The sequence below is a fragment of the Pongo abelii genome, chromosome 8 (assembly GCF_028885655.2).
Source record: "Pongo abelii isolate AG06213 chromosome 8, NHGRI_mPonAbe1-v2.0_pri, whole genome shotgun sequence".
NCBI lineage: Eukaryota > Metazoa > Chordata > Mammalia > Primates > Hominidae > Pongo > Pongo abelii.
Genome location: NC_071993.2, coordinates 113,659,051 through 113,686,638, shown reverse-complemented (window position 1 = coordinate 113,686,638; position 27,588 = coordinate 113,659,051). Strand labels below are relative to the sequence as shown.

The 27,588-nt window shown below is 38.3% G+C and overlaps 1 protein-coding gene across 5 annotated transcripts in view; it reads left to right on the top strand.

Annotated features, from left to right (window-relative positions):
• The window catches only part of SORCS1 (sortilin related VPS10 domain containing receptor 1), a 594,724-nt gene that overhangs the window by 501,397 nt on the left and 65,739 nt on the right, over positions 1–27,588 (top strand). For all 5 annotated transcript variants that reach the window (XM_002821140.5, XM_003777633.4, XM_009245781.4 and 2 more), the window contains exon 18: positions 11,460–11,631. In XM_002821140.5, the coding sequence (XP_002821186.6) occupies positions 11,460–11,631 (172 nt within the window). The remainder of the gene's footprint in view (positions 1–11,459; positions 11,632–27,588) is intronic.

The window sequence follows — 27,588 nt, the reverse complement described above, 5'->3', positions numbered from 1 at the left end:
TCTGTTCCATTTAAAGATTTTGCAGAAAAGCATCAGCATTGGTGAGCAAGCTGGTGTAAAGAGAACATATGATAAATACCAGCCATCAGCGGGTATGGTAAATGTCCTGCTCTCGTAAGTAAGATGCTCACAGGTGGAGGAGTGAATACCCAAATAGGGTCTTACACACAAAAGTCACGGGAATGGTTGTCAATAATAACTCCACTGATCAGCATGTTGTCTAAGCTACACATGTTGCATTAGGAACACGAAGACCCTTAGCTGGGACAAAGGCCTGAAATCATCTACAAAGAAGGCCTCACACCACTGAATTCCCATTTGCAGTGTCTGTAGCCAACTCAAGAGTTGGCAAGAGGTAAAATGTTGGTGATCTTGGAAAAGAACTTTCTGCCTCCCTTAATGTCACTCCAGCCCCTCACCACAGATGTCATTTGGCTATGTGTTGATTCAGTGGTATTTTATAAGCAGATTCAGTATATCATGTTGTAGCCACTAATAGTGCTGCCACTATACATTTAGATTTTTACTTAAAAAATATTTAGTTACAAAATAAATGTGTATGTTTTATATGTTTAAAAGCCGATTTACATCATCACCCCAATCCTGGCCCCCTTTCCCCACACAACTGTGATCTATTTGATATGCATGCTTCCAAACACTTTTCTTTGCATTTGCTAGTAAATACTTGTCCCAAGAGAAAATACACAAATTAATTTGGGAGGTTGTTTTTATATGTGATTTCCTACTACATACATTGTTCTTCTATTTTCCTTTTTCATTCAAAAATATGTCTTAAACATCTTTCTAAGTCAGAATATATAAGGGCACTTTCTCATTTCTTTAATTTCATAGTATTATGTATTATAATATTATCAGTTATCCTTCTTCCATGGATGTTTGGGTTATTTTGCTTTTTCTGCCACTATAAATAATGCTGCAGTTAATATTCTCATCCCATAAAACTTGTTATACAAATAATACAAAGATAATTAAGTCTCTTTTGGCAATTGGAGGTGTTTCTGTTAGCTCATAATGCAAATTCCACTCTGCCAACTGGGTACGTCTCAGACCTGGGTATCAGGCATTGCCACGTTTCTCCCTTGTAAGGGTTAAAACACTAGTAGCTTCCTACTCACAGGCTGCCTGTGAGTCTCAAAACTTAGAGATTCATTTGTATTAAATACCATCCTCCTTTAAAATTCAAATGCCAGTGGATTCTGTAAAGGAAAGCTGAGGAGAAGGAGAAGTAGGATTTAGCCAAATTAATAAGGGGAGGAAGGTCATTTCATGCAAAAAGAACAAGAAATGATCCTGGGGGAGGGCCACAATGGTAGTTTTCTCAAGGACAAGCCCAGATGCCAATGCCTGCATGCTTATAGGGTTAAGCAGCCACTGGGAACCCTGTGTCCAGTGCCATTTTAAGCCATCCATGGTCACCTCATGCTCAGTCAGTGCAGAATCTGTATTAGCCTCAGGGCTGGGATGAAGTGCAAAGGAATCGCAAGTGTAGGGTTGGCCAGAGAGTGAGCCCCTTCATAAATGTTGCTCCCTGGACACCTCATTTGTCTCACACTTTTCTTACAGCATAGCTCATGGTACAGACATGCAGTGGGAAAATGAATTGAGTGGGGTGAATGACCAAACCTCCCAGCATCACCTTTCTGAGAGTTTACTTGGAAGCATGCAGGAAATCATTGCTTTAAAAAAATTTTTTTTTTCTTAAATACCTCACTTTATAAATGTCTATGGCTACTTTCCCTGTCAGCTTATTACCCTGTGTATATAGCAGTGTTCTCAGGTTTACCTGCTTCTCCATGATGGGGAAATCCTGGCATCGGTTATTATTGTGCCCGATAAAATGGTATTTTGATGAGATGCCAAAATATTTATCATCTTCGCTATGTAGAAGTGAATGGTTGCACAATTTTTGTTTTAGTTGCTGGCTAGGACTTAGAAAGGATGGATGGAATAAAAAGTGAACTCGGTGCAGAATGTCCCTCCAGGTGGCTGTAACCACCAGTCCTGCTCCTTGGTCCAGCGTCATCAGGGTTTCTCATACCCACACAGTGGAACGGTAGAGCCTGCTGCTGTGTTCTCCACGATTGGCTCCCTGCCTTTCTTCACCCTCTGCCCTCACAGCTTCTACATGTCATTTGACATGAGGGTGGAAAGCAAGGAGGCTGGTACTGGGGCCTCAGCCTGTTATGGATTGAGAGTGAAATACATTTGGGGATGTTTTGTTTGGTGAAAAAGGGAGTAATTGGAATGAAACAATTAAGGATGTTCAATCTAACCTCTGCCATTTACTGTAATGTTTAGCAAGTGACTTTGTTTCCTTGACCTTAGTTCCTTAACCTGTAACGTTTAGCTATTTGCCTTCAGAATTTGATTAAATGTCACACTGTATGTAAAGCATGTAGCACAATGCCTAGCACATAGTCATCACCTTATAAAATGTGTAACATCACCAATAGTTATTGTCTGAAGACTCCTCTAGAGTAAAGAAAGAAGGCAAAAAACTTATTTTTATTATGAATCCACAGTCCAGACATGTATTTGGTGTTTAATTGTCACTGCAGTAATAATATCTGAGACATATTTAATGTAAGTCTCTGTTTTCTCATTTGTAAAACAAAAATAGTAACTGCATAGGCTCATGAAGTTACAAAATTGGAAAGTGATGAAAGCACTGTACACCAAAGCACGTCTGTCCCTTTATGCCACTCAGGCCAGATAGTGTTTAGCTGATTACTGAACGAGTTCCTTTTGCTCAAATAAAATGAAAGCAGTATTCATTTGTATTTTATTTCATGTTAGTGCTGAAATAACCCCAAATTTATTCCTCTTTGTTTCTCTTTCAGTATCTATAAATATCTCAGTATGCACATCCGCAAGCACAAGCTCATTTAGTGATACTTATATATGGTTAAATCTTGTTTATACTGTTTTGGAACCAGGGAGCGTACTGCAAAATTTAAGTTGCTAAATTAACTAGCATGTTACTTGTTTCATGCCAATGGCAAAAGATTCTGTAAATATAAAATAAAGTGGGCATTGGGTTGGTTTATTCTAAGAAACCAAGATGATCTTCTCAAGGGAAAGATTTCTTCTTGCTATTAAGCTGGAGATATTTCTAGATGTGCTTTAAAAAGTATGTACAGAAATTTCTATCTGTAGAGTTTCTTTACAGGGGCCATTAAGTCCTCATGGAAGAAGGTACAAAGACAGTTCTTACTGCTCTTCAGGTTAGTTTCTCAATATGCAATGGGGACTCTTTTTTTTGGAGACGGAGTCTCACTCTGTTGCCCAGGCTGGAGTGCAGCAGTGTGATCTTGGCTCACTGCAACGTCCGCCTCCTGGATTCGAGAGATTCCAATGGGGATATTTATACAATAAAGACATTTTTAAAAAGTTTAAGTTCAGTATCTATTTACAAATATATAGTGGGTCCAAGAAAAAATACACGCATAAATTCTAGCAAAATAGTTATCTTTATACTATCAAGATACATTTGGAATGTTTTAAAAGATGCTTTTTATAAATAACTTTTGGTGTTTTATTTCACAGTAGAGTGACTATAGTTAATAATATTATGTTGTATATTTCAAAATAGCCAGAAGAGAGAAGTTTGAATATTCTCACCACAAAGAAAGGATAAATGTTTGAGGTGATGGATATGACGGATTTAATCATTACACAATGTATATATGTAACAAAACATCACACTGTACCTTATAAATATGTATAATTAATATGTCAATTAAAAATAAAAACTTAAAAACTTCCTCTCCACATAAGCCATAAAACACTTAGATTCTGCTAACCTGCCATTTCCTGGATTTGCTATTTCCAGTGTCTCAGGGGCTTTGGTCTTTTCCAAGTGATTCTGTTTTGGTTGCCTTTTGGGGGTTTTGATGTTTGGTCTGCTCTCCTCTCAAGGATATTTTTCAGTGTGCATCAAGGAGAATAATTGGCCCTAAAAATGGTGCATGTGTTTAAAGTCACAAAAAGGCAATCACTTGCATTATTTACAGACTCATCACTGTGGGGGCCTCTGTAGCTGTTTTCTAGCCAAGAACCATACAGCCTCACTGCACACACTCAATAATTGTTGGTTGCTACAGAGTCAACTTTCTTAAGAAAACCTTTCTTAAATGAGATTTTCCATCTTTTCATGCATGTCACTGGGGTTGGGAAATGAAGGAAAAGGTGAATATCACTACATGGAGACTTGCTTTCTCACATGGTGATTCAGCACATCGATGGCCTTGGCATTAACGATTCTTATCCTGGTGCTACGGTACAGTGGCAAGAGAACACTAAACTTAGTCCAGAGTCCGAGACGTGCCCGTCGTCCCCTGTGTGAGGTGCAACTCTCTAAACTGTGTTTCCTTTTCCTTATGTGAAAAACAAAAGGATAGTGTTGGATGATCTTAGAGACCCCTTCAAGCTTTAACATTTCCATGACCAATTGAAAGGATTCAATATTAGAATTCCTTGGACTGTAGGCGCTCAAAAGATAGAAAACAAATTCATATAACTTAGTCGTACAACTGGTGGGCTCAGATAGTGGATTCTGTGAGCCATTCTCAATCAGTATGATTCTTGATATTAAGTGATTTAGTGAAGTGTGTGTGGCCATATGTCCCATTTCACCATTTCATCAAGCTCATGTTCAAAATGAAGTCACATTCCTGTTACTATTCAAATTAAATGACATCTGCTTCCATCCTGCTTAATGCAAGAGAAGCTTTCTTCTTTTTACCTGGTCTTCTGTCTTATGCCTGTCCCCTAATTTCTAGGTCTGTTTACTCCGTTGAGGGGAATAGTCCAAAGAGCTGTTGCCTTGAAGAGAGAAACTTGGAAAGCCTGCTTAGTCAGCCATGGAAGTCTATTCCTGATTGCTGATGCTGTGGCTGCTACATAAGATTATTGTTGATATGTGGACACATTGCCATTCCTGAGCATACCTTGTCACATGGGATCCCAGTTAAAGAATAAATCACCATTTTGGGGCTGCCTGTGTCTATTGATGAAGAGTCACAGTGGTTAATATACAGCCACCAATGAGGTCTGTCAGCCTGGAAGTCTGGTATAATCCCTATTCACTGGAGATCAGGAAATCTAGGCTGCCACCACTACTACTTTTTCAGAAGCAGTTTCTCTGGATGCAGGGGTAGAAGAATCTCTCTCTACCCTAATTGTTAAGCCATGCCATCGTATCCCTGTATCTTCATGTTAGAGATCTATAGTTACATAGCTCTTTTAATTTACACACATGAACATAACACATATAGCTGTTTTGTCATTGCATACCTACATTACTAAGGTGGTGGATTGGGAAGATTTTAAGTCTTAGCCATATACTTTACCCAGAATTAGCCCCCTTCTGCATCCCCAAGGCTTCCTTCATTTCCTGCTTCATTAAGTCTAGTGTCATTGTAACAAGGCAGTATTTTCCCTTGAAAGCAAATGCACATAGCACAAGCCAAGAAATTAAACTATTTATGCTTTTTTTTCTTGTGAGTGCAAATGAGGACCACCGTTGCTCAATGACAATAACACCCCCTGGGGTACAAGAAGACCTAGAGTTCCAGTTTCACCTTGGTTGCATGTGAAAACTACCATGACAAAAAGGAAGAGGAGGTTTCACAAAAAGCATGATTTTGAAGCTGATTTTTTTTTTTTAAAGGATGAGTAGAAGTTTGCCAGTAGGAAAGAGCATCCCGGGCAGAATGAACAGCACAGGCAAAAGAAGGCATTTAGTCTACAGAATGGCTTGGCTCAGGGCGCGTGTCAGGCCATGGAATGAGCCGATGCTAGAAAAATGCATTGAGGTCAGGTCGTGGATCTTTACTTTAAACCTGAACTTTACTCTTTAGAATAAGCCCATGGGAAATTTTGAATGATTTTAAGAAAGGAATTGACATAATTGGGTTTGATCTTAAGATGACCTTGGCAATAAGAACGTCACTTTTATTTTGGGGGAACTTGAAATATCATAGCAAGTTAATATTTGATACTTGAATACTTTTTTCTAACTTTTTATATTTTAATATTTATTAAGTTGTAAATGTGCCAAAATCTATGCTAAGCCCTTCTCAATGCATTGTCTCATTTAATCTTCCCAAGAACTTTAGGAAAAGATTCCATAATTATCCCTAATTTGTAGGCAAAGAATCAAAGATTTGAGAGAGGATGGGTAAATTGCCCAAATTCATAGAGTAAGAGAATGAATTTAAACTCAGACAATTTGGTTCTACAACACTAGTTTTAACCTTCAGGTCAGTAGTGTTTATTTTCTTGAAAAAAATACACACACATACACACACACACACACGCATACACACACATATATAGTGTTATATATTTTTGAGATATATAATATATTTATTATATATATTATTTCAATACCTTTTGGAGTACAAGTGGTCTTTGGTTACATGGATGGATTGTGTAGTGATGAAGTCTAAGATTTTAGTGCATCCGTCATCTGAGTAGCATACGTTGTATCCAATATGTAGTTTTTTCTCTCTCACCCTCCTTCTTCCCTCAGCCTTTCTGAGTCTCCAAAGTTCATTATACCACTCTCTATGCCTTTGTGTACCATAGCTTAGCTCCCACTTATAGGTAACAACATGTGGTATTTGATTTTCCATTCCTGAGTTACTTCATATAGAATAATGGCCTCCAGCTCCATCCAAGTTGCTGCAAAAGACATTATTTCATTCTTTTTTATGACTGAGTAGTATTCCATGGTATATATACACCACATTTCCTTTATCCACTCATCAGCTGATAGGCACTTAAGTTGGTTCCATATCTTTGCAATTGTGAATTGTGCTGTGATAAACATACATGTACAGGTGTCTTTTTGATATAATGACTTCTTTTCCTTTTGGTAGATACCCAGTAGTGGGATTGCGGGATTGAATGGTAGATCTAATTTTAGTTATTTAAGAAATCTCCATTCTGCTTTCCCTAGACATGGTACTAATTTGTACTAATTTACATTCCTACCAGCCATATATAAGCGTTCTCTTTACAGCACATCCACACCAACATCTATTGTTTTTGACTTCTTAAATTTGTAGTCTTTAAACTTGGCTGCAAACTAGCATCACCAGGGGAACCTGAAAACAAAAACAAATTAATCCCCATAATTCTCAATTAAATCAACATTTCTGGTTGCAGAGCCTGGGTATCCATCTATTTTAAAAGTACCCCCAGCTAATTCCAAAGGGTAGACAGGGTAGAGATCTACTAAGCTACTAAGCTACTGTCACTTAATATACACTGAATACTCAAAAACATCTGTATTTTGCCATCACCACCTCAAAATGTCAAAAAAAAAAACTACTAAATAGAAAAGTCACAGATTACAAAGACTTTTAATGCTTCCTTCCAGTTTTACTTTCACAAAGAAAAATATTGCCTTCATCTTTTTTCTTTTCTTTTTTCTTTTTTTGAGAAAGAATCTCGCTCTGGAGTGCAGTGGTGCAATCTCAGCTCACTGCAAGCTCCGCCTCCCAGGTTCATACCATTCTCCTGCCTCAGCCTCCCGAGTAGCTGGGACTACAGGCGCCCGCCAGCAAGCCCAGCTAATTTTTTTGTATTTTTAGTAGAGATAAGGTTTCACTGTGTTAGCCAGGATGGTCTCGATCTCCTGACCTCGTGATCCACCCGCCTCGGCCTCCCAAAGTGCTGGGATTACAGGCATGAGCCATCGCGCCCAGCCTATTGCCTTCATCTTTTTTAAGATTTCCAGGTAGCAAAGAAGCAAAGTCAGAGAGGGTAGGGGCAAAAAGGAAAACGTGACAGAGGCATATCAAGATAGGGAGGAAGAGAATAGCTGAAATTGGGGTTGTTGGAGTAGTAAGATCCTATCTACTGGTGAGCCATCAGTAATATCAAAGGCACATTTGCAGAATGTTTCCTTTTCAGTAATTGTACAAAGACTCCCTTGCCATTACAAAGCACTTTTCTTCTTGGCAGATTGAAGAATGCTTTACCAACTAAATGCATCCCAGTAATATTCAGAGCGCAGGTCCAACATAATCATAAGTTGCCTTGTTATTACAGAGGTAGCAGCCCCATTTAATAACATATTAAATGCATTATTCATTTATGTAACTCAGACCCAGGGACAGCTGCTGGGATGAAAATAGAACCATTCTGTAATGCAAAAAGCAGGTGTGTGCTTACTTGAGTAAATGAACTCTGTATTACGGCACAATTTTCTTCTGAATTTCAGGGACAGGTCTGGTAGGGCTAATGTGATGCCATTTTCATACAGGAAATAAAATGGTTTCAGAATGGTTTTTAATGAGCATTTAAAAAAATTACCAACAGCCTTTTCTGTGGCATAGTCCCAGGGGGATGGATTCGTGCTTTGGATTTAAGCAGAACTCCTGTTATTGCAGGATTCAGGAAAGCCTAAGGTAATGATTGATCAGAACAGTGACAAACAAAAGAATATTCTCTAGCTGATGATGCTAGTGGTGATGGTGAAGGCATGTTTCTATAGCTGCCCACCAAGAGAGAATCACAGGTGTGCTTGGATGCTAAGTGATTAAAAATCATAACCTGACTTCAGTTTGCACAGTGCCTCGCCTCTGAAACCTGTAGACAGTCTCTGATGCATGGTGAAACTCACTGAGATGCCACAATTAACTTGGGTGGCATCGCTGGTCATTTTTTTGCTACTATTGCTGGTACCAGGATGCTGTCATACACCAGTGTCTACATTTTGTGTTTTATTTCCTTCTCTCTCTCACCTGCCCTTATTTTCTCTTTTACATATACTTATAAGCAACTACAAAGGATTTTTTAAAAAATAAATATCAGATGAGGCCAGGCGTGGTGGCTCATGTCTTTAGTCAGCACTTTGGGAGGCTGAGGTGGGCAGATCACTTGAAGCCAGGAGTTTGAGACCAGCCTGGCCAATCTCTACTAAACGCCATCTCTACTAAAAATACAAAATTTAGCCATTCGTGGTGGCACATGCCTGTAATCCCAGCTACTCGGATGGCTGAGGCAAGAGAATCGCTTGAACCCGGGAGGTGGAAGCTGCAGTGAGCCAAGTAAAGCCTGGGCAACAGAGCGAGACTGTCTCAAAAAAAAAAAAAAAATCAGATGGACTGATGTTCAAATTATTTAGGCATAAAAATGACCAGCCAGAATGGGCAGTTATCTCATGTCTGGAGCAGAGTTTTTTTGACTCCCTCATGGGCTAGGTGTTAACCGATAAGTTGCTGAATTGTGAGAAGCAAGGACTCTTAAGGACAGGGATCAGCATAACTGGGTTGGTGAGTGAGATGCTTGGAGGGTTTGTGGACGTGGTAATAACCAATTATTATGCAGATATTTCCACATTTAAACTGGTACAGTTACTGGTACGGACCTCCTGATTACCAGCTTTGAATCAGGAGGCCACACAAGGAGGCCCTCAAGGAGCTTGAATTTCACACAGTCACACCAGGAAGAAACTCATACAAGGTATAAAGAATTCCTATCAAGTAAATCATAAGGATTCTTTTAAGGGTTTAGAGGGAGGGATAATCTTACTCCATTTAAAGCAGCAGTGCAGTAGTAAAGAGGGGATGTGTGCTAGAGACAAATTGTCTAGGGTCCTGGCTATTTGATCTTGAGAAAACTAGTTGGCACCTATGAATCTCAATTCTTCCATCTGTTTATTGGGAATAATTACAACATCTTCCTTATTATGGATACTTCTGAAGATAAATGAGTTAATTTATGTAAAGAACTTAGCACCATAGTTAGGACATAGTAAGCACTCTCTAAATATGAAATTCCTGCCATTTTACTCTTATATTCAGGGAAATTGTCTTAGAGAAGACAAGAAGTAAGCTGTACCTTAAAGGGTGGGCAAATTTTAGGCAGCTGCTAGGGCATGCAGGAGGACATTGAAGCAGAAAGAGAGAGAGAAAAACAGAAGTACTCTCAAGAAGGTTAAAAAGAGAATGGACATGGGCTTATGAGGGAGAAAAAGTCCAGGAAAGTAGAATAAAATTAGCTAGTGGAGGGCTTCATGCCCAGGATTACAGAATTTATAGCTATCCTAAGGTCATATGAAGTCCGTGAAGGTTTTGAACAGACTTTCAGAATTAATTAATATTAATATTAATTAATAATATTAAATAGAAATAATTGGTAATATTTTATGAGCACTTGCAGAGTATTCGGATACTTTTAAGTACTCTGTGTACATTAACCCATTTAATTCTTACATTTAACATATGAGATAAGCATTAATAATTGACATTGTAGTGATCTATAGTGTGCAACGTACTTTTCCAGGCAGTATCTCCTTTGACTTTCTCGCAGAGGAAAGGACATTCACTAGACTTAAACGCATTGGAAAACTATGCCAGTTTTGTACATAAAGGTTTTCTGGAATCCAGCTGCATACATTCTTTTATGTGTTGGCTGTGTTCACCTTCATACAGTAAGTGCAGAGTTAAGTAGTTGTGACAAAGTCTACATAACCTGCAAAACTGAAACATTCACTATCTGGCTCTTTATATAAAAAGTTTGCTGACCTCTGGTCTAGAAGAATGGAAAGTAAGCTTTGATTGCTTTTTATTTGGGCTCTACCACTAACTCTAGGCAAGTAAACTTGGGAAATCAAATATATACATACATAAAGTGGTTGCTACAGACCCAACAGTGTAAAACGATAATGGCTAGATAACACTGAACCTCAAACATCTTAAGGGTTTGTCATCCTAAAATTGCAAATTTTAATTTACTATGAATCCGTTAAATTATATAGGTTAACTTTATAGAATAATTTTTTCCTGTTAAAGCTAAAACAAGAAATAAGCAAAAGAGCATCAATCTGCAAAAACTGAAGTCTCTTTAATGTGAAGTTTGATCATTTAACCATTATAACCTCTCATGAAAGACTGAGTAAACATATCAAATTTAGCCAGGGTTTTCTGTGCTACACCATTACTGTAGCAGTCTCTATGAGATCTATGAATGTTGAGTCATATATCTATCATAATCTATTCTTTCTCTGAATTGTAAATTTGTTTGCAATATTTATTACTCATTCTAGTCCTTAATTATATAGCCTTTGAATTATCTCCTAGATTAGCCACCTGTGTCTCTCTAACTAGCTTATAAACTTAGTGAGAGTAGGGGCTATATCTTCTATTTCTGTGCATTTCCCACAACTCCAAAATGAAGTGATTCGTTAATTTAATAGATGAATAAAACTCAGTTACAATGCTAGTAATAGATACAACGTGTGACCATGATTATCTCTCTGTTGGGTGCTTTATATGAATTAACCCTACTCCTCATAGTAGCATGAAAGATGGTTAGGTGCTTACTGATGGTCTTCAGGGCTAGGCACTATGTCTAATTTTAAAAAGTGGGAATGATTCACATTATAATGAGCTGGTTTACGACTTGAGCTTTTTTCCATTTAGGTACAGGAAGGTGGTTTCCAATAATTGCACTGATGGAGTAAGGGAACAGTACACTGCCAAACCGCAGAAGTGCCCAGGGAAGGCCCCGCGGGGGCTGCGGATAGTCACGGCTGATGGAAAGCTGACAGCGGAACAAGGACACAACGTCACTCTCATGGTGCAATTAGAAGAGGTAGGACTGATTCCTATCTCCCCCCTACTTTCTAGGGCCAGTGATTTTTCTTTCTTTTTTTTTTTATTATTATGCTCTAAGTTTTAGGGTACATGTGCACAATGTGCAGGTTAGTTACATATGTATACATGTGCCATGCTGGTGTGCTGCACTCATTAACTCGTCATTTAGCATTAGGTATATCTCCTAATGCTATCCCTCTCCCCTCCCCCCATCCCACAAAAGTCCCCAGAGTGTGATGTTCCCCTTCCTGTGTCCATGTGTTCTCATTGTTCAGTTCCCATCTATGAGTGAGAACATGCGGTGTTTGGTTTTTTGTCCTTGCGATAGTTTACTGAGAATGATGATTTCCAATTTCATCCATGTCCCTACAAAGGACATGAACTCATCATTTTTTATGGCTGCATAAATAAACCATGGTTTTGTTTGCATATCTTTTTCAACTTTCTCTATTTTAGTTGCTATTTAAAAGTTTTTATTTTACTTTTAGTTACTTGTTTTTCTTTTATTATCACTTCACCTTCCCTGATCTATTTCTTTAATTACTTACATTTCACTACAAGTTATTCTTCACTCATACTTAATCTCTTACTTTTGGAGGATCTGTTGGATTTAATCTTGCCTTATTGGCACTTTTAGCAAAATCCATTTTCTCAGAATACATAAATAATATTCCTGAAATAATTTAATACATACACATACTAAACTAACCTAAGAGATGCTAATACTTTCATCCCCTCTCAGCCTGCAGGGTTTTCTTTTCCAAGGGCAACACAACGGTCATGCATATAGCACTGAGGCCAATGTAAACATAATTGAGTGTAATTTCTTTGGCAGTTAAGAGTTTGTATTGTGTAGCACCTCAGGGATATCATTAAAAGCATACATTATTATTTGCCAGATTATGGTTTTCTGAAATGTCTGAAATTTATATGGTGGATAAGATGAAATTTATCTTATATATTTTAGAATATACACAGGAATTCTGTAATCTTGTAAATAAGGAAGATGGTCTCCAAAGGATAAGTGCTTACATTAAATCATCTTAGTTATTAAACCAAGCAGTCCTATCCTCAGTCACGTTTTCTGGGTACCTAATTATGGTTACCATTGTGTAAAGCCCTGTAAATATGAAGGAATTTTAAAGGCTAACAATGACACCCAGGATTAAAATATATAATATTGACTTCCAACTTCCTCTGCTGATAGTCCAGGGACCCTCAGTTTTTACCATGTATAAGAAAATCACCTGGAGAGCATTTGGAAACACAGTTTTCTTGGCCACATCCTTAAAGATTCTGATTCAGTAGGTTGGAGTAGGGCCCAAGAATATACATTTCTAACAAGTTCACAGGTTGTGCATTGTGCATTGTGCTTCAGGAAAAACAAAACAATGGCAAGGCTAGGGGTATAGAGAAGTTGGAGGCTCTGGAGTGTGACAAGAAGGTGGAAAGATGAAGCAATTATGATTGCTTTGTCAGGTTTGATGAAAATTTTTAGTATTTTGATTCTCATAGGAAAAATAACTGTGAAATAACGAGTTTGAAACTCTAGCTCAAATGATGTGCATATCTCTGGTCCAAGGGCCATTTACAGACTGTGTAACCCAATACTCCTTTCCTGATTATCTCCTTAATGAGTGCCTCTCAATTATATCCAGTCTTCTAAATACTAAGATGCCCAAAAATTCTTCAGTTGGAACTAGAAAAACACAGGCCAATTCAGGCAAATTGGAGTTGCTCATATTTCACGTGAATAAACTCTGGGGATTTCTGCTTGAGACTATGACAGATTAGCCTGCAGTAAACCAAATATATGTGTATATATTTAGAGCAAGAGGGACAGAGAGAGAGAGAGAAGAAGAAGAAGGAAAATGAAGAAGAGGAAAAGGAGGACTAGGAGTTGAGAGAGCTATCAAGAGGATTGAGAAGCTAAAATTCCTTTCATAAGAGATGGGAAATTGACTGCAGTGAGTCCAACATTTTATGCTATATTTTCCTTTCGAGAACTTTAGCAATTCATATGCCACACTATAGAGGAGGTTCAGATTTCAGATTTCCAGTAAAAGGCCAAGTAGAAAGTGTTGGCTAAACAGGTGTTAATAAACTCACAAGGCTTGGGAAATAAAAATTGGACTTTGAGGATATTCCAAAGCTGGAACCAATGAGGTCATGTCCCAGGGAGAAGGAAAGCACAGGGAAGCAGCACACATACAGGGCCTTTTTCCTCCCTGAGGTATTTCATGATACCTAAGTAACACAGGACACATAGAAAGCACTCAATAAGAGGCTGAGAAGTTAAAGTTTTTAGCAGTATCACCCTTCGGGGTGATAAAAATTTGAATTCAAGACCTATCAAGGAGGAGGGCACTGGTGAACTATCTAAGACTTGGTTCTTGGAACTTCTGGAAATCTCTATCCTAGGAGTAAAGGCAAACCCAAATTATAACAAGCCCTCTGTACCCAGAAATCCAATCTGAAATCACTTCAGTTTCTGAATCGATTAGAGTGATTCTCTTCAACTCTAAAATGATTGTTAGAAACCAAAGTCAACCTTCTTTAGTGGAAAATAACATAAACCAGAGCTTTACCTAATATTTTTCATATAAAATATTGGACATTTAGAAAAATCCAAGTATATCAAGATAAAGGACCAAGAGGGGGGAAAAATAGAAAAGAACAACAGTTGGTTGATATATAGTGTTTATTTGAGATATCCTGTAAGATAACAATGATTAATATGTTCGTGAATGTGAGAAAAGGTGGAAAATTGAACCCCAGAGTGGTAATCAATAAGAAATACCAAATAGAAATTGTAAAAATAAAGATATAATAACTGATATTAAGAACTTAGATTTACAGCAAATTGAACCCATATGAATAGAAGTTAAATGGAAGAAAGGACAGCAGGAAATATACCATCTACAGCATAAAAGAAAGAAATAGAATATAGAGAAAAAACAATAAGAGACAAATGGAAAATGATAAAAAGGTCTAACACAGATGCAATTGTAGCCCCAGAAGGAGAGGAGAGAGGTAAGGAACCCGAATCATTTTTGAAAAGATAAGGGCTGAGAATTTTCCAAGCCTGATGAAAGATATCAACATATTAACCTATAGATTTAACAGAATCAGTAAACTCAAGAAGAATATGTGCAAAGAAAAATCACTGAGCTATTACATTCAAACTGCTGAAATCTAAAATCAAAGAGAGGTGTTTAAAAAGTCCGGAAGAAAATGGAATTACACCTTTGAAGAGCTGCAGAAAACACAAATGGTTTTTTAGATAAACAATAATAGAGATATTGAAACAAGAAATGTTCCCTTGTCCCCCTAGCAGGCGTGTGATGGGGATGTGGCTCGCTTCTTCAGTGCCCCACTGCTCAAACCTCTAGGGGAGGATACAGGGGCAGGCTGTGGGGGCTCTGACCCCACAGCAGTGTCTAGGGGTGAATGTTTACAGCTCCTGAAGCCCCAGTAGGCATTTGCTACCATGTGCTCTTTCTGTTTTGCCATCTGTAGGCAGCTTGTCTTAACCAGCTCAATTAGACCCTCTACTTTGTCGCAAGGACAACCCGGCTTTCTGTATCCCAGTTTCTTACCTTGGTGCACTGGAAGAATCAGATCACACCTGGGCTTGGAGAGTGAGTGCAAGGTTTTATTGAGCGGAGGTAGCTCTCAGCAGATGGAGGAAGCCAGAAGGGGATGGAGTGGGAAGGTTTTCCACTGGAGTCGGGCCACTCAGTGCCCCAGCTAAACTCCGTATAGTTCTCCTGGTCGGTGGCCTGCTGGCATGCTGGTGCCTGTCAGTGCATTCCTCTCCACGTCCATCTGCCTGTGTGTCTGCTTGCTAGGGTGTCAGGGGTTTTTATAGGCACAGGATGGGGGCATCGCAGGCTAGGGTGGTCTTGGGAAACACAACATTTGGGTGCAAAGGCAGGAGGGCCTGTCCTCACCTAGGTCCCAGGGCACAGGCCTAGGGGTGGAGCCCTAGCCAGGGACCACGCCCTTCCCCCCGCCCCCCGCGCCCCTTCCGCTTCCCTATCATTTAAAGGGGCCATTCCCTTCCCTTCCCAGCACTTCCTTCCATAGCAATATCTGTCATGTAAACCAATGTCTATAAAAAGGAATGCTAAAAATAATTCTTCACACATAAAGAAAATGACCCAGACAGAGGCACACACACACAAAATAATAGAAGGAATGAAGAGCAAGAAAGGGGGTAAATTGAAATTAATAATAACTGTGCAGACCAAGAATGATAATCAGCTGTGGGATTTAAAATATATGTAGCATTAAAATACATTAGAATAATAACACAGTATGTGGAGCGAATTAAATGGAGTTAAAGTAGTTTAAGGTTCATGATACATCTATAAAGAGATAAAAGTACTAATTTGTATTAGACTCCAACATATCCAGAATGTGTGCTTCAATATCTAGAGTAACAACTGAAGAAGTAGTGAGAGAATCTTATCATCAAGCTACTGACAGGGGAATTACAGTAACTTTAAAAGGGTTTCATTAATCCAAAGTAAGACAAGTAAAAGAGAAAAAAAGAATATAATACAGTTGAGACAAATAGAAAACAAATACTAAAATGGTAGATACAGGAATGGTGTGGTGGATCCCAACATTTTGGGAGGCCAAGGTGGGAGGATCATTTGAGTCCAGGAGTTTGAGAGCAGCTTGGACAACTACCAAAAAAAAAAAAAAAATTAAAAAAATAGCCAGGCATGGTGTCATGTGTCTGTGGTCCCAGCTACTTGGGAGGCTAAGGTGAGAGAATCACTTGAGCACAGGAGTTCAAAGCTACAGTCAACCATAATTGCGCCACTGCACTCCAGCCTGGCTGACAGAGCGAGACCCTGTCTCAAACACATTAAAATTAAAATTAAAAAATGGTAGACATATACTCAAATATTATCAATAGTTACATTTTGAAAATTAGTGATTTTTGTCACTTCAGTGCTTTTTGTCAGGCTTAAGAAGTCTTTATCTAAACCAACACTGTGAAAAAAGTCATACCACAAGATTTCTCTTTAGGTTTCACATTAATGTGTATGATTTATCTTGAATAAAACTCTTTCAGGTTTCTATATTTCATCCACATGCATATTCAATTGTCCCAATACCATTGAAAGACTGTTCATTTCACACTGAATTGCTATGAGCCTTTGTCATAAATCAATTGACTGCCTATTTGTGGTTCCATTTCTAGGCACTCTATTCTGTTCTCTTGGTGTGACTTTAAAACCTGTGTTGATTACTAATTGCAAACACATTATATTTTCAGTAGAGTTGGTGTGAGTCTTGATACCTGGATGTATAAATCCTCTACACAAGTAGAAAATTTGTGTGTGTGTGTGTGTGTAAAATTCATAATAGCATCAAAATACAAGAAATATTTATACTCAAATCTAAAAACTTATTTTCCATAGCAGTACCCAGAAAACAACACAAATTTGGAAATAAATTTTGAAAAAAACCTGAATGAATGGAGGGATGCACCCTGATCATGGATTGGAAGACTCAGTATTATAAAAAGACATCAATTTTCTTCATATTGACTTGAATTAAAAGCAATCTGAATAAAAATCTCCAGCATGTTTTGTTTATTAAAATTGACAAGATCATAAAATTTACACAAAATTTCAAGACCTGAAGAACAGCAAAGATACTTTTGAAGGTGACTCACAAATTTGGATGACTGACATTACCATATATATATATACACACACACACACACACACACATATATATATGTGTGTATATTATACATAAGCTGAACAAGGAGAGTCAAGAACATATATACATGCATATATTTTATATATATAGACACACACACACACTTATGACAAATGAGACACTGCAGTACAGTGGAGAAATTATGATCTTTTCAATACATGGGTGCTACAATTTTGAATATCCATATGGGAATACAAGAATCTTTATCTCACATAATATACAAACATAATTATAACTGGATTGTCAATCAAAATTTGAAAGCTAATACTAACATTTATGTATGTATTTATTTTTTTTGAGTCTAACTCTGTCGCCCAGGCTGGAGTGCAGTGGCGAGATCTCGGCTCAACTGCAACCTCCGCCTCCTGGGTTCAAGCAATTCTCCTGCCTCAGTCTCCTGAGTAGCTGAAACTACAGGGGCATGCCACCATACCCAGCTAATTTTTGTATTTTTAGTAGAGACAGGGTTTCACCATGTTGGTCAGGCTCCTCTCGAATTCCTGAACTCAAGTGATCGGCCCACCTCGGCCTCCCAAAGTGCTGGGATAACAGGCGTGAGCCACCATGCCCAACAATACTAACATTTCTAAAAGAAAGCACAGAAGAGTATCTTCATGACCTTGTGTTATGCAAAGACTTTTTTAAAACAGCAAAGAAAACCCATTAAGTATAAAGGAATTATACTCACAAATTTCTTTATGATTATACTAATTTTATTTTTATTTTTATTTTTTTGAGATGAAGTCTACCTTTGTCACCGAGACTGAAGTGCAAGTGGCATGATCTTGGCCGCCTCCAAGGTTTAAGTGATTCTCCTGCCTCACCCTCCTGAGTAGCTGGGATTACAGGTGCCAGCTACCACATCCAACTAATTTTTCTATTTTTAGTAGAGACAAGGTTTCACCATGTTGGTCAGGCTGGTCTTGAACTCCTGACCTCAAGTGATCTGCCCACCTAAGCCTCTCAAAGTGCTAGGATTTGCAGGCATGAGCCATCATGCCCAGGCTAATTATACTAATTTTAAATAGGACTACATTAAAATTAAGAATTTCTGTTATTTAAGGCATTATTTCGAAAATAAAACATTAAGTCCTAGAGGGGAAAAAGGTATCTGTAATAATACCTTTTCAATAAGCTATTATTATTAAATTAAGCCCTAGAGGGAAAAAAGTATTTGTAATAATACATTATTGAAAAGGTATTATTACAGTAATAAAATAATAAAATTATTTTATTTATTATGTTTTTTATTGTTATTTTTATTATGCAAAATAAACATAATTTCAATGAGGGAATCATAATTAGAAGAGTATAAATAAATTCTACAAATTAATAAGGGAAATACTGGTAACTCAATAGAAAATGTACAAATGACTCAGAGTAACCAAATAGCCAATAAGCATATGAAAAAATTCTGAACATCCCTATGTAATGCAACTTAATTTATGATAATATATTACTGTGCACCACCAGAAGGTTTATATTTAAAAAGACTAATAATATGCTGGGTGCGGTGGCTTACACCTGTAATCTCAGCACTTTGGGAGGCCAAAGTGGGCAGATCACTTGAAGTCAGGAGTTCAAGACCAGCCTGGCCAACATGGCAAAACCCCATCTCTACTAAAAATACAAACAAAAACAAAACAACAACAAACAAAATGAGCTGGGCATGGTGGCACGTGCCCATAGTCCCAGCTACTTGGGAAGCTGAGGCAGGACAATTGCCTGAACCTAGGAGGTGAAGGTTGCAGTGAGCTGAGATTGCACCACTACACTCCAGCCTGGGTGACAAAGTGAGACTCCCTCTCAAAAAAAAAAAAAGACTAATAATACCAGGTGTTATTGACAATGTGGAGCAGCTGGTCATTCATATAATGCTATTTGGAGTGTAGATACATACTGCCATTTGGGACTTGTTTGACATTAACTGCTCTAGCTGAACATGTATACCACCTGTGTCCCGGCGTTTCCACTTTGAAGTATATACTCATCAGAAATGCATACACATATGCACCAGAATGTATGTAAGATAATATGCATTGCAAAAGTATTCGTAAGAGCCCTAACTGGAAACAATCTAAACATTCATGAATAGTAGAATACACAAACTATAGTATATTTACAGAATGGAATGTCATACAGCAATGAAAAAGAACAAACTAAAGCTATATGCAAAAAACTTGGATAAATGTCATATCCATTATTGAGCTAAAGAAGTCAGACTAAAAAGAATATATGTTGCATTATTCTTTTAATTAAAATGCAAAAATAGTCAAAGCTGTTAATAATTCATGGTGACCAGGCGTAGTGGCTCACACTTGTAATCCTGGCACTTTGGGAGGCCAAGGCAGGCAGATCACAAGGTCAGGAGTTCAAGACCAGCCTAGCCATCACAGTGAAACCCCGTCTGTACTGAAAATGCAAAAATTAGCTGGGCGTGGTGGCGGGCACCTGTAATCCCAGCTACTTGGGAGGCTGAGGCAGGAGAATTTCTTGAACCTGGGAGGCAGAGGTTGCAGTGAGCTGAGATCACACCACTGCACTCCAGCCTGGGTGACAGAGCTAGACTCTGTCTCAATAATAATAATAATAGTAATAATTCATGATAATAGAAGGGAAAAATTATTGTTAACTTTGGAGGCGGAGTGATTGGAGAACTTTGGGTGTACTGGCAGTTTTCAGTTGCTTCATCTGGGTAGCAGTTAATGGATGCATTCACTTTGTAAAAATCAAGTTGTATATTTAGTGATTTGTACATTTTTAATGTATATTTTACTCAATAAAAAGCTTACTTAAAAATTATTTTAGAAATCCATATAAAATATAGTGCTTTACATTTAGGTCTTTGGGCAAAAAAAGGAAAAATAAGAAAAACCTTTCTGGTACACTTAGGGCCAATCTTCCACCCTGTGTTTACCTGCAAGGTGAATGTGAAGGTTCTCTTCCCGGAGACATGAGGCACCTGATCCTGATACCCAGAGAAGTGTCATCTTTTGAAGCGGCAGATATTTATACTATGGCAGAGTTCAGAAAGTTTTTTCATTTCTGAGAACACAATATAGCAATATCTGAAACAAGAACTTTCACTTCTGATTAGCTCCAACCTTTGTGCAAATGATAGAGAACACACTTCAGGGACAGACGCCTGGTTCTCATCTGTTCAACTCTGCTTTCCATGTAACAAAGATCATCATCAGGCATCTCACACTAGGTTGAGTGATGTGGGAACAGATTGGGGAATCTGGTTCGAAGATATGTGAATTCATGCCTTCTGGGCACAAGAAGGAAAAAAGATAACAAGTCAGTTCATTCCACTTAAGTGGGCAAAGCTTCAACAGCAGGGATGAAATCTGCTGCCTCCAGCTGTCAGATCTGGTTTCTTGACGCTCTATTCTCCTGGTGCAGAGCACCAAGCCAAGAGCACCTTCTTCATATCAGGAGGCTCTGAGGACCTCACATGTGATTGTGTGATGCTGTGCTAATGATTCAGACTCCTCCTTGCAGAAAAAGACCCTCAATTTCTCTGTGACCCTCTGGATTATATATGTAGGCACAGGAGGTGCACGTGATTAACAATGCAGAATGAAGAGACACAGAGTGTCTCTGAAAAGCTGAGGAGAATTGACACTCGACACAATGATAATAATGTGATTATCCAACATTTATTGAGCACCACTGTTCCAGTTTGTGAGTGCTTTTTATGAATTATCTCATGTAGATCTTACAGCAACTCTATGCAAATAGGTGTTATTGTCATTTTGTTGTCATTTTATATGAGGCACAGAAAGACAAGTAACTTACCTGAAATCACACAACTGCTAACTATTAGAGCCTAGGGTCTAATCCAGGATCTGTGGTATCTTGTCTTTCTATTGCTTCTATATGGAGAAGGAACCATTTTCTAAGAAGAACTTCACGTAGCTCCTAAGCCTCTGTAGAAACCCATGGCTGGGATTATAAGTAGTCACAAAGATCAAGAAGTAGAAAGAAAAGACCAAATCATCAATGACCAAGCCAGTTTAGCCTGTGGCTCTTATAGTCTTAGACACTAATCAATAAATCTACCAAAATTTTCCTCCTGGCGTCTCTGAGAATACTAATGGCTTGGGATCCATTTGTGGAAAAACGTTTCAGCAAAGAGAGATGAGAAATCCTCTCTGGGTTCCCCCTCTTTGGAAAATGATGCCTTTGTTGAATGCCTAGTGTGCCTGACACTGTTTATCTATTCTAAAGAATATTGCAAAAACATAGGATATGAATGCAGCACCCAAGGAATTTAGAATACATGTATTTCTTCAGAGGCTTGAGTATAAATTAGGCCATAATATTTTTTAATTAAATCCAAAACACAAACAAGAAATCCCTGGCATGTGCCCCTACTGGTAATACATGGTATCTTTATTCTCCTCAAAATCTATGAGTGCATTTCTTATTTGAATTTGATCCTCCTGAATTTACTTTGAAAATAGTGCCTGACTCTTGCCCCATTTCTGGTACCGATTCTTTATAAAAACAGGGATCTTCTGAAGTCAGAAGATCATGCTTCAGATGCCTGTAAAAAGCAAGTCCTCTAGGTACCAAAGAAACCTAAAGGTCCCTGCTAGGTTCTTATATGACATCACAGCGTGATTAATGCAGAGAGGGCAAAAGATTCACCTCCCCAAGTTGTTATAATATTTTTTTTCATGTGAGTACCAAAGCTTGTGCCTCTATCCATGTTAACTCATGGTTCAACTTTCTCCTACAGTCTTGTCTTCCTTTGATGGAGCTAGATTGGGTTGGAGACTGATCTAAGCCTCTTTTTTTTGTCCTAGTTACTTGCATACAAACTCCTCCATGTAATTTCCATCTCCTCTGCATTTCATCTAAACCTTTAGAGACCTGAGGAATCAACTGTCTCAGCAAATAGTTAGATATTTGTATTTATTTATTTGTTCTTTGACAAGCATTTTACCAACTGCCAATTTTATATCATGTACTTTTCATTCATTAGTGGACTTACTTTAGTTTGTGGGAATATATGTTTTGGTTTGACTAGGACCTCTGTTATATTGAGTTTTAAGTAAAAATCTAATGATGTGAAGTAGAAAGTGCCTAACACCTTATATCCATTGGAAACAAAAAAGATTAATAATAAATTATCTAAATATAATAAATTATAATGCAATAATTTATTGCATTATTTTGTAATAATATTTTTGGCATCCGCCAGTAAACTATACATATCTTTAAGGTAAGAATCATGTCACTCCTGATTGCAGTTCCCACATCTCTGTACAATGTGCCTAACATATTGATAGAAACTCAATAAATGTATGTGGACTTGGATAGGCTCCCCCAAGAAGCATAGAGATAAAACTGAAACTTAAAAGGAAAAGACTCTTAACATTTGAAAAACAGTCAAAACATGGTAAAATCTTCATCTGAAATCTAAATCTCTTCCTTAATCCTTTCCTAGTGCATGTCCTAATTCTAGCATAAGAATATAAATGAAAACATGGCTAAAACCAGAGCAAAGAGGAGAACTTCTTATTGACAGAAAATAATCAAAGGCTAGGTACACTGATACTAGTTTGCAATTTTACATACAGTAGTATGTACTCAAGCCAGAAAATTACAGATTTAATATGTGCAAGAAATGGGATTCTTTCCTGCAAATAGCATATGAGGTCACCCTCAAAACCTAGATGACAGAAATACCTCCATAACACAATTCCTCCAAAATCCCACAACTTGGCTCACCTGATATGTTACTCAGAGAGCCACATAGCTATTCTGAGGTTGATGAAAAATTCCAATGTCATCAATACCACCTGCCTCATTTCCTGCTGCTTTTAGGGTTCTCTCCAAGTGTACTCTCATGACAGAACCTTCATTAGCAGCGGAAGGCAAAGGAGCAGTCGTACTTCCATCCCAGACTCACTGTGGCGGATGCAAGAAGAACACATGTGCGTGCACACACAAGCACACACAATACATTTATGCATCATTATTGCCTTAAAAATAAAGAACAATTAATCCAAGAACCAACTGGAAGAGGAGTAGAGAAGTCCATAAAGTTGAGTCTAAGATGCCGAACATTTTCAAACTATGCCTGACTTTTAGAAAGCTGATTGAAGGTGTTTTGCACTGAGACCCAAGCATGCGGTGAGAGGTGGCATCTCTGTGCTTGGAGACTCACTCAAGATGGATGTCCTCTGGACCACTAATGAGAACCTAATGAGCCTATAGACTTTCAACACAATAACTCAGCTTCCCAGAGAAATCCAATGCAAGAACCTGAAGGCACAGGATAGATGGCAAAGGCCCTAATCAGTCTGAAGAACTCAACAAAACTGATTTGGGAGGCATTCGTTTGAGAGAACTGGTAGGCAGAAGTAGTATCTGCATGTTAAGGAAGATAATTAAATCTGTTTTAAACAGCTGTAAGAATAAAGAGATACAATTCTCTGCATAATTTAAGACTTTTAAATTAAATCTGAGGCAAGGGATGAAAATTAAAACTTTGATCTGTATCTCATTGTCTTAATACTTCAATTTACATACAAAGACTGAAACTTAATAAGGAAAATTCATGATTATCACTTTTGTGAGATTTAACTCCAAAACGTGAGGACTGTGTCCTCATTAGACAGGTTTCAATGATGCATAATTTCACATACATTGAAAGACTTATGGGAGCATTAAAATACCCACAGTGTAATAACACTTCATAAGTATTGCAGGATGCTGTCAGCCATCAGATGGTAGAGAAAATGGCTGTTGATAAAAATTTCTGCAAGATACTCACTTGTCTGAATTTATGACAGAATTTGACCTGCTTTTTCATCTGGAGAAAAGGCTATTTGGAGCCTTTAGTGGTGGCACAAAGGGTTAATAAGCAGTGTTATGTTGAGGCAGGCATCAGTTTCTTTCTTTTTCTTTCTTGTGTGTGGTTTTTTTTTTTTTTTTTTTTTTTTGAGACACAGCATGTTGCCAGGCTGGAGTGCATTGGCGTGATCTTGGCTCACTGCAACCGCCACCTCCTGGGTTCAAGCGATTCTCCTCCCTCAGCCTCTCGAGTAGCTGGGGTAACAGGCACATGCCACCACGCCCAGCTAATTTTTGTATTTTTCGTAGAGACGGAGTTTCACCATGTTGGCCAGGATGGTCTCGATCTCCTGACCTCGTGAGGCAGGTGTCAGTTTCTAAGCCAGCTTAGTTCTGACGTAGATGCCTCAACTGTTTTCTCCTTCCATACAAAGGAGTGGAAGCTGATTTCAATGAGCCTTAGAGATTTGAGGCTTTCTCCTATGTTATTCCTTACTCCATTCAGTATTATTCTCTTTGATTCTAGCAAGGTAATTGAGCCACTTCATTTCCTCTCACTTTTTGTTGTTGAAGGAAATGAGGCAGGCAGTATAGGTTGTCTTTAGCCAGAAGCCTAATGTCTGAAGTTCAAGTTGGATTGGTTAGCAATTCTTTCTAAGGCTCCACTTCTCTCTCCCCTCAGAACTAATCCATATATATTGGAGTATTGCTGTTCTTTAGGGTCTCAAAGAAAAGATAATTGCTAAGAACTTTAGTCTGACTTAGATACCTGGCTCATTACTGACAGTTCCAGTTCAGCAAACATCCCAGAGGCTAGATTCATGAAACAGTCTTCAGTTTGGATTTTCAATCTCCTAGTCTGCCTACTTGAGGCCCTGACAATACTAATGTCCCACTTCATCCACATGGGTGGTCACCACCCCTGAATCAGGGTTTCACCACACCATGCAATCCTCGCCTGAGTGAGTAACTTCCTCAGGCTTCTGGCTTTGCACTTTGCCATTGATTATTCCATGACCCTCTGCTCAGCCGCTCAGTCCTCAAGCTGGTCTACCATTAATGTGCAGTGGTAAGTCTCTACCTATGACAGCAGCACTTGAATCAGTTCTGCATCTTTACCTGAGATCTGAGCTTATTTCAGCAGCTCAAATTGATGTTAGAATATATATATATGTGGATGCACAATAATGCCAATAACAAGAATAATAGAATTGTAAAAATCACAGATTATCTGACTTGGAAGTGACAATTAAGATCATCAGGTCTTACCATCTTTAATTTACAGGTAGAGAAATTGAGGTCCAAATAAACAATGTTTTTTGAAGGACACAAAACTAGGTCTTCTAATACCCAGGTTGCCACCTGACTTTTGTAGGGCACCTCTTTCACATACAGCACCTCTTTAAAATAAATTTCACAACAACCTAATAATTTAGAAGGGGAATGAAGTGACTTCCAGGGCAAGAAGTCATATATCCATTTCATAGAAGAGGTCTTATGACTTGGTGAAGACCACCAAGTGATACTAGGTATAAAAGTTTAAGCTATTTAAACATGTTGACTGCATAATGCTAAAAATAGTATAGTGATTCCAGTGTTATAGGGGTGGTATCTGTGTCCATGTGCATTCTCATTGATTAAAATGATATTCACCAATACGTTAACAAGGTAATCTGTGGGTGATATAATTATGGGTGGTTTTAATTTTCTTTGTCATTATTTTATGTATTTGTATATTTTCCCAACGAATATACCATGCCTTTTTTTCTCTTTTTTTTTCTTTCTTCTAATAAAGCTAACATATTTCTGTTACATATTTTACTACAAGGAAACCTGGTTCTATAGAGATTTATTCCTAAAGGAAACTTCCTACTATTTTTAAAGTATATATAGTTTTGTTCTAATTACATAGCTGAATGTCTTTATGAGTGAATTCCAAAAGTCATTCAAAAACATTTATGTCATTTGGCAGCCCCCTAGTTTTCTAGCCAGAGCCTGCTGATGTAATTCCTACAGCCACCATGCAGTGGTAACAGTATAGCAGTGTCCTTTATTATCTGAAAAGTGCTTCCAAAGTGCAATGGGTCAAGGTTCTGAACCTCTCTGTACCACAATATCTAGAGGGAGTACAGAGGCCCCAGCTCATAGTCATTATCTGCTTACACAAGCTAAGTATTCCTCCCGTCTTATGTATTCTGTTCCATTTTAAACCAGACACCAAGTACAGAAGACATAAAAGGGAAATTTGGGATTCAGTCAAATACATGGTACTATCACCCATTTCTAAAGGAAGGACCAAACCACTTTGTGATGTTCCTATTGGAATGTCTTGATCTGGGCATTAGATCCAGAAGTATTTGGGTATTTAGTTAGGCAAGTCCCAAGGATGTGAGTCCTCATAGAAGGGCCTGAAAAAACAGCCATCTTCATTTCATCTGAGAGAAAGTGAAATGTCATAAATCTAGGCAAATGATTTGATGTGTTCAAAGTGTGCTGTCTCTGAAATTCATGGCCTTGACAGATCTGAGTTCTCTAGAAAAATTGTAAAACCTTCTGCACTATCCTCTTCACTGTGGCGACTCTTCATCCCCCAGGTCAGAGCATCTAAGGTCACTGTAGGTTTTGCTTGCAGAGAAGCTCAGGAGGTCTGCACATTTGGAGAAAGACATGTGCTTTAGAAAACCATCTTTGAATAGGCAAGGGGAGAAGACTGACAATACTCCGTAATTATGCATGGATTTGGATGTTTTTGAGTCATCTTCCAGAGCTCAGTTTTGAAAGTGAAGAAACACCTATAGGGCATGATTCAAACCAGACATCCTGGGAACACTCTGTCCTAGCTGCTCTGGTGAGGAAACTTTGGCTTTCAGCAGTGCCAGCACCTCTTGGAAGAGAAGCCAGAGAAGACAAAGAGCTTGCTTGGGAGCAGAAGATAGGGCATGTGCAGCTGCCTTTTATCCTAGACTGGTTTTTAACTGTTCTAGAAAAGCTCAGTTTACTATTATAAAATGTCACACAAGAAGGTCCAACACAGTTACAACAGTTGTTTACTGATTAGTCATCTCAGACTTTGTCAAACACTCACACCACCAGGAATCCTCACAAACACATTTTGTAGCTTCTGGGGTATTTTACAGAGCCTGGCATATTACACTGGGATCATCTTACATCACTTTTGCATTCCTCTAAAGGGTTGTAGTTAGCGAAGCTTACAAAGTTCTTTGGTTTCACACGTCAGTGAATTCATTCTTTAGCATCCATCTGGGAATGAGCACCACAGAGTAGTTTGAGTGTTTTCTGTGAACGAGTTGTGAGAGTGCTGGACTCGGAGTTAAGAACAGCCTGATTCAAACTAGTCTTGTGACTCTAGGCAAATCTGAACAGGTTTGAGTTCTTTCAG